General features: G+C 43.6%; 1 protein-coding gene across 1 annotated transcript; it reads left to right on the top strand.

The window, feature by feature from the left end:
• Positions 1-266: 266 nt before the first annotated feature.
• Positions 267-4372, top strand: GRPR (gastrin-releasing peptide receptor; the record flags this gene model as incomplete). The annotated part of the gene is made up of 2 exons (XM_009875757.1): positions 267-618; positions 3980-4372. Coding segments are annotated over 2 exons (745 nt in total), but the record flags the coding sequence as incomplete, so codon positions are not given.
• Positions 4373-8334: the final 3962 nt, after the last annotated feature.

Raw genomic sequence — 8334 nt, 5'->3', positions numbered from 1 at the left:
TTACAAATTGAATGAAAAGAGAATCAATACAAGTGAAACTAAATGACCCCATGACAGATGGCTCTGGTTTAAAATGAGAAATCTTCTGAAATTTACTGAAAACATTGAAACTTACCAGACAGTGAAAACATCAGGAAAAAAAATCATAGTCCTGTGTAAAGCAGGATTTTGCTTGGGTTTTTTTGTTCTGAATGGATCAGGTAAGCAATAATACAATTCCTGAGTGTTGAGGTCAATAAACTGTTTCTTTCTTTCTTACTTTTCAGGTATAAAGCTATAGTAAGGCCAATGGAGATACAAGCATCCCATGCACTGATGAAGATTTGTGTGAGAGCTGCTATAATCTGGATTGTATCCATGCTGCTTGCCATTCCTGAAGCAGTGTTTTCAGATCTGCACCCTTTCCATGACAAAGGGACTAATAAAACCTTCATCAGCTGTGCTCCTTACCCACATTCGGATGGGCTGCATCCCAAAATTCACTCAATGGCATCTTTTCTCATCTTTTATATCATTCCCCTTTCTGTCATTTCAGTATATTATTATTTCATTGCTAAGAATTTGATCCGGAGCGCTTACAACCTCCCTGTGGAAGGAAACATCCATGTGAGGAAACAGGTAGAGACTTGACTTTCTTAAAAAAACCACATTCCCCATGTAAATGGGAGTACAGAATGTGCATATAGGGAAAATTACAGTGGAGCAGACTGCATCTGTTGTGCTAATTTTAATAGATAAGGCAGGATAAAGAACTGAAATGGTTGACACAAGCTATGACACAGTGTTAAATAGTTAAAGCATCTTCTACTGTCTCTAAGTTCAGAGACTTTGGCAGGGTGGTTACCATGGCAAACACAGCAGGACGCCCATGCCAAGGCCTGGGAAGGTATTGACAAGGATACAAGGAAAGAGGCAGAGCTGGGGACAGTGTTCAGAGATTGATGCTGAGGAGTGATGCAGCAGAAAATCAAAACTTCTCAAAGTTGCTCTGTCAGGGAGAATCTTGGATAAAACCGTGCTACTCAAAGCAGTCCCTACTCACACAGAGGGAAATGCTGGCTTTGTCCTCTGGACTGAAAATCAAACAGGACACAGCAATGGAGGAGTGGAGGTGGTGGAAGCCCCCTCCTGCAAAGGCACCCCAGGGCCAGGAGTGCAGGTCGGTCAGGGTGGGAGACACACAGCTCCTCTGTGAGAGCTACGGTGCCTTCTGTGCTCACCACGGCTCAGCCTGTCGTCTGTTGGTGCTGAGAAATCAGTACAGGCTGGAAAGGGACTGTGGCAGTGGAGACAGGAGAAGGACAGTGCTGAGCACAGGGTCCCCAGGAAGGAGGACAGAGCAGGATGGCGTGGGGTGCTCACAGATGCACTAAAGTTTTTTGTCTTGTGGATGGTGTGATCTTTGCAGTCTGAAGTCTCAAGAGAAAAGGAAAGTCCTGACTTCTTCCCTTAAACTCTTTGGTCATTATAATTCTCCTTCTACAAATGCTTCTTTTTCTATTGTCTCCAGAGAGGAGTGGTGTTGGACAGAATAACCTGTCTACCTGTTATTTGCCCTCTAGAAAGTCAGACTTGTCAATCTTTTGCTGGTCCAATAGCTCAGGTTTCACCTTAAGACGGCCCCTGATTTATGTAAGTAGACCACTTTCTCCAGAATAATACAGTCTTTCAATCTTCCCTTTATACCCTTAAAATGAGAGCCACTTCTGTTAGTGTTTTTAAAAAAACTTCCCGAACTACCCAACGCAAAGCTTAGAGTTGGACTGGCCTTTGTATTTCAAGCGAGTTTTGTGCTCTGTTTGGAAATGTGTGCCTGAAAACGTATGAGTCCTGAAGCAAGTGAGGGGATTTAGCCAGGATTCGGCCAACTTAACTTCAGCCTTTCAACTGGAGACAGTTTCCTCTTTACTGCTCTTTTTGTAAGCAACTGGAGAGAAAAAGAGTAATCTCCAGGGGAAAATCCAAATCCTGCATGAGCAACTGGGTAGTACTTAAATTTGAATGAATCTGAGCCTTAGATTGTCTCAGTAAGAAAGCAACAGCAGGGTAACGTGTTTCTAAACATCTTACTCCCCTTAACAGATTTACCTTATTTACCTTACCTCTTCCTTTCTACTGAGGTGTGCTTCAAGCTAAGCTAAACTGACACAAGCCATTCTTCAGCTGAACACATGTCCATATAATTGCACCCAGCTGACATCTACACCTCAGGCTGACCTAACCCGATCACCTCACGCAGCCATCAGGAGCTAAAGTGAAACAGCAAGGCTGGAAAGCTGCGGTTTCTGCCCATTAAATGATGTGCAATCCTTTTTCCCCTTCTGAATGGACGTAAATCTTTTTCCCTTGCAGGCCGTTTCTCTACTGATTCGATGACTGTTTTGATTAGTGGCGATAAAGTGAGTAGTAAGAGCCCTTTCCCCCTTTGGTTTTGGGGAGAGAGCTCTAAAGAAAGCAAAAGGCCAGGCTGCAGTCTAGCACCGTCAGTCCATCATTCCTGTTCTGCAGTGCGCTCAGGAGCTATAGGTCTCCATCTGAGATAACTGGTATCGATTTCTTTATTGCGTTGCTTCCTTTCTTTATAGTGCAGATGTGGCCTCAATAGCCCTATATCAAATTAAAGATACATTTAAAAAGAATATATGGTTTAGCCAAGGACAGCCCTTTCTCAAAGGATTTAATTTTCAGTTCGCTCTCTGGAGACATTATCATCTGGTACATGTCAGTCCTTCCTAAGCTCAATGGCTGATTTGAAGTTGGTGCCATTAGAGGGTTACAAAATAAAGTCAAAATGGGCTTGTCAGGTCTCTCCTGCCTACTCATTTCTTGGAGCTGTCCTGAGAAAAAATCAGCCAGTGTGAGCTGCTTAGTTTCCGATTTATCTGTATGGCTCAGAAGGGGAGTGAGGATGGGGAAGAGTCTCAGGAGTGTGTCCAGGCACCATGGAACACCAGGGCAAGAGCAAGGGCAGCGAGGCCAGGGAAAGAAGTTTCAGGCCATTCAGGTCAGACTCATGTGTGGGTTGTGGGTGTCAAAAAATTCGATAGGAGTGCCTGGGAAGAGGTGCTGGAATTTCCAGAGAGAACACTATGAAGTCCTGAAAAGTCAGCAATTCACATGTCTGCAAACATCTGACTGTGCGGTCATGGTATTGTTATCTTTGTGTGCAGCACTGTTGGGCAAAATACAGTTTACCTCAGCTCCCCTCAGCTGAGCAATGCCGTTGTGTTGACTCCCAGCCTGCATATATAAGTAAAACAAAAGTGTGGCTTGAATGTTACACTGTGTGCTAGCTGACATTGCAGAAGAAGCTTTCCCTGACAAACCTCAAATTATGTTAAGAGGTGGGCATCTACCTACTCACCACCTGTATCTCTCTTCTCCTCGCAGCCACAGCTCTTCCAGCTGAAGGGTCCTGCTGCCTCCTTCTTTCTTCAAGTTCAGACTTTCCTTTCTTGGTTTCTCTGACTCATTTGGCCTCTAAGTGCTGTGCTTGGTCTCTAAGGGCCATGAGCTGCTGGCAGCACTTTTGTGTACATACACCATGTGGCCCCAAGGCAGAAATTCCGGCCTCTGTGAAATATCCCAGATCCCTACTATATAATTAATAATAATAATAGTAATAATAAGTTAACATGTATAAATTACATATGATTATATATATTATAGATAGATAACTAAATGCAGGTGTCTGCACTTCTGTTGCCTGAGCTGGGATTTTACAATGTAACAAGCTGAACAGGAAAGGCTACTTCCTTATGTAATACATATTCAGAATTACCAGTTTTCAGGCGAAGGGAATTGATGAGAAAGAGGGAGGGTTCTTGACTCTGTGTGTTCACCTGTGGTCCAGGTTGCCCTGCTCTGACCGTGTCACCTGCCATGCACTGGCCCCAAAGCTGCCACACTGGGAAAAATAGTTAGCTACTGGCCTGAGCTAGGAATAGCTGCTGATCTGCATTTCTCTTTCTTGTTCCAGATTGAATCCCGTAAGCGCCTGGCTAGGACAGTACTGGTCTTTGTGTGCCTCTTTGCCTTCTGCTGGCTTCCTACTCACATCATCTATTTGTACCGGTCTTACCACTACTCAGAGGTGGACACCTCAGTGCTGCATTTCATTTCCAGCATCTGCGCTCGGATCCTGGCATTCACGAACTCTTGTGTCAACCCATTTGCTCTCTACTTGCTCAGCAAGAGCTTTCGGAAACAGTTCAACAACGAGCTGTTCTGCTGCAGGGCTCGCCTCCTCATCCGGTCCCAGAGCATGGCCAGGAGCACCACGAGAATGACCTCCCTCAAGAGCACCAATCATTCTCTGGCCACCTTCAGCCTTATCAACGGCAACCAAGTCTGCCATGAAGGCTATGTCTAAAGGGCATAGACAGGGACTGCCACATTACATACGTAGTGTGGCTGCTTGGTTTTGCTCTGTGGGGATGGTGAGTAGCACATGGATGCACACATGTGTGCAAGGAGGTTTGATGTGCTCAGAAATCTCAGAGAAGCTTGATGCATATAACATTTCATGCTGGGCTGAAACATCACCAAAGCAGCAGATCCTTGAGAAACAGCCCACAGGATCTTGCTGGGAAGCACTGTGTTGTTTAAAGACCCACTGGTTTTAATGAGAACAAAATGAGCATATCATCAAATCTAGTTGGTGTCTGCAGGTTCCTCATCACTTTCTGCACAATCCTGAACTCGGGCAGACTCACAGCAGTGACAAAGACATCAGGCGGTCAGAACACTTACATCCAGTAGTTCATGGTATAATATATTTTGACACCAAAATAAATCAATTTAAATAAGGTGAACACTTTTACAAAGGACTTCAGTGTAGGTCATTTACAGACTTTTCAAGTATTTATTAATGTTCTGAGTACAGTATTAATTCATGGTATAAAAGATATCAAGAGTTTACGGGGGCATGTCAGTGGCCCCTTATGAAATGAGCAGTGTCTTGCACCACATCAATGTGAAGCAGTAATGTGAATAAATGTGAGTTGAAACATGTTTACAGTTTTCAAATGTGTGAGATTTTGCCATGTTATGGAGGAGGCAGCAGGGTGTTTTCCAAGGGTTCCTGTTTTGCTCTTGCTGTCTTCAAGGTGTGAGACAGCAAATGTTTCATCACATAAAGGATATCACAACATCTTAGCTGGGTTTGGATAAAGCCAGGCAATTAACAGAAAATAGTATATAGCTATTTTTCATGCAGTATTTCTTTGTAAAAGACCCTAGTTTTTCAGCAAAAACTAACAGCAGTGCAAGAAGGTCTGATCCCCAGCCCACAGGTTGTTTTGTTCTCTCTTCACAGAAATTTGTGAAGAGAAACTGCCAAAACAGGCTAACAGATTGGAGAATCAGGTGTTCTGTAATGTTCCCTCCAGAGCAGTTCCTGTGCCAGATGCCAGCTATTGTGCAAACAGGAGCACAGTGTCCTGCAGATATCAAACTCTTAAAGTACAAGGGCTATAGGACAGGCAATGAAGCTGCACACCTGATAAAGAAAGCTGCTGCTAAATGAGGCCATAAACCAATCACTGTAATGGAATATTGAGTTTTTAATGGCCCTCGTCCTCTTTGATGATGACGATCCTTTTCCTTACCACAGCAAAAAGAAAAATGAAAACTAGTAAAACTTTCTGTTGGTCTTGCTCTGTGAATGTGGAAACAGTTGTGTGCGCAGTGTAAAACCACACAGCCCTGCATCTGCAGGTTCTCAGGGATGTGGGTGGGAGCTGCTTCGCCAGGGACTGCAAAAGGGCTGCGATGCCAAAGGCAGAGCTCTAAAAACTTTAACTGATTTTGCCTTTGAGAGCAGTGCCCTCTGGGTGAGGTTGAACAAGCTGGTATGTGAGCTCAGATGTGGCCACACCACCGTGTGGGTGTGCTGCTAAGGGCAGCTCTGCCCTCCCCCACCACCATGCCCTGCACACCCCTTCCCACACCTACACCCCAGGCAGCCTTAAAACTAATGTGGTGGGGTTCTTATACATCTGAATCAATTCCCTTGCTTAGTGACTGGCTAGCTATGCCATTCATTTCAATTTACTGGGCTATTTGAGGTCCTCATTTACTAGAATTTTTAGCAGGATGTTGCTTTCCCTGAGCTTTAACATGAAGCCCCACACAGCACCGGAAGCCCAGTCTGTAACCAATTCGGGGAGTTTGGCTGAGTTTTGAGCTATTGGTAACATTTCAAAGGGAGAAAAATTCATCTGGCTTGAGAAATTTTTACTAAGTATCTTCTTGTAAGAATTTAATCGAAGGCAAGTAGGAATCAGCAGCAGCCACACCAACTGTGCAGCAGGATGTGTCATCCCCATCATAGAATCATAGAACAGTTTGGATTGGAAGCGACCATAAAGATCAGCCAGTTCTGAACCCTCCCCCCGCACTAGACCAGGTTGCTCATCCAGCGTGGCCTTGGGAACTTCCAGGGAGCGGACATGGTAATGAGCAACAGATTACTGTTGCTTTACAAGAGGCTCTGATAATTTCTGAATCCTTGTTTCTGAGGGAGAAGGGGAAACTCAGCTATGAGGATGTGAGCAAATCATAAATATGTGGAAAAGAGCATTGCTGTAGCTCCCACAGGGTTAAGCTGAATATGGACCCTGCCTCTCTGAGAAAGATGCTGTTCTGAACACAGCAGTCACAAAGACATGTCACCATAGAACTAAATAACTGCTATTGATTTTACCCTTTTCTTCCTAACAGAGCTAGTGACTCCAAAGACAGGAAAGAGAATAGTTTGGGCTCTGATCTGGAAAGTGCTTTCCAAAAAGGCACCTGCAGGTGCCCACATGTGTCATAGCATCACTGTTGCTTAATTTTCTGAGTATTCCTTTTCTTTTGTTTTCAGAGCTGATAGGCAAAACTTTACAGGAAATTCCATGCAAAATGTAATCTTTTCATCATATGCTAAGATGCACACAACTTCTTTTAATTTTTAGCAATTTAGATGAGGCCTTTTCAGATGAAACCTAGAATGTGAAATTTATTACCATTCTTAATTTTATTCAGATCTCCCCCAATTAACATCTTTAAGATAACTAGTTGGTTCTGTGAAGAAAAAAAAAAATCCATTGAAAATTTCTACTGGCAAAAAGTATTTGGAACGACTTTCACAAACTTAAAATAATTTTTAACACGATAGAAAAAGCAAATCTGAGATTGGAATTATTTCTATTTTACCTCTCTTTTAAAATAAGGAAAAAAACTATGCAGCACTTGAAGTCAGAGAAGGAAGGGTTCAAGAAAATTTTCTTCCATATCCTAGCATGTGACTGAAATATTTGTGGCTGTAATTGCTTTGTGTTTCTTGTACCTTTTCTCATTACCTTGGTTTCAAAAACACGATGTACTTTACACTGCGGTAGCAGTCTAATCCCTTATCTAGAGCTATCTTGGTGTTTGCCAGCACACCTGCAGTGCTGATTCTTTCAACCTGGAGTGTTGTCTGCGGCATTTCAGGTGTTTGATAAATTTTCAAAGCGCCCAAGTTAAATCCCTGCCCTGGCAAGTGACTCCTGAGTTTCATGCTTGGATACTGCCCAGTCCCAGGAAGCTTTGCTCAGTGGGGAGAGCTGCTGGCTCTGACTCTGGGAGGGCTCTGCACCCCAGTTCTCAGCTCAGCTCTCTCCACCAACACCAGGAGCATTATGAGGGCATCTCAGACCATGTTGTTTGGAAAACATTATGTCTTGGAGCTCTGCAAGACAGCATCGCTGGAACGCCTGGCTCCTGGGAGGATGAGAAGTTTTCCAGTTGTGGTCCACACAGATTCCCCTAGTCCCTAAAAAACAACTGGAGACAAATGAAATTCCCCTTTGGTTTCAGACTTCTCTGTCCCATCTGACATGTGTCAGTTGTGTCATGCTCAACTACCTGCAGGGTGTGGGTTGAGGAAAATGGTCTCTGGGTCAGGATGCTGCATGTTACACACTGGAGGAGTATTGCTATTTACTACATGGAGGCTATGGCTTCATCCTGGGTCAGAAGTGCTACAGGTCAGAGGGTTATGAAAGATGCGTAGTTGCCGTTGGATGAATTGGTGTGAAAGACGAAACTAATATGAAGCAAGGACGCATTGAGTTGTGTCCATGCTTTCTCGGGAGAAATTAAATAGGACAAAATATTGTTCTTCATTAGGAATTTGAATTTTCTGAGATACCCAAATTTCCTTTGCTCCCATTGAATATGCTGGGAGATGAAAATGCTGCATAAATTACAGTTTTCAGCTGTTCTTGCTTTATTTTGGCTCTATAATGATTTCTCACAACTTTGGAAAAACACTGCAAAGAATCATAGAATCATAGAACCATAGAA

The sequence above is a fragment of the Apaloderma vittatum genome, unplaced genomic scaffold, assembly GCF_000703405.1.
Source record: "Apaloderma vittatum isolate BGI_N311 unplaced genomic scaffold, ASM70340v1 scaffold40828, whole genome shotgun sequence".
NCBI classification, from domain to species: Eukaryota; Metazoa; Chordata; class Aves; order Trogoniformes; family Trogonidae; genus Apaloderma; species Apaloderma vittatum.
This window is presented reverse-complemented; position numbering and strand designations above follow the sequence as displayed.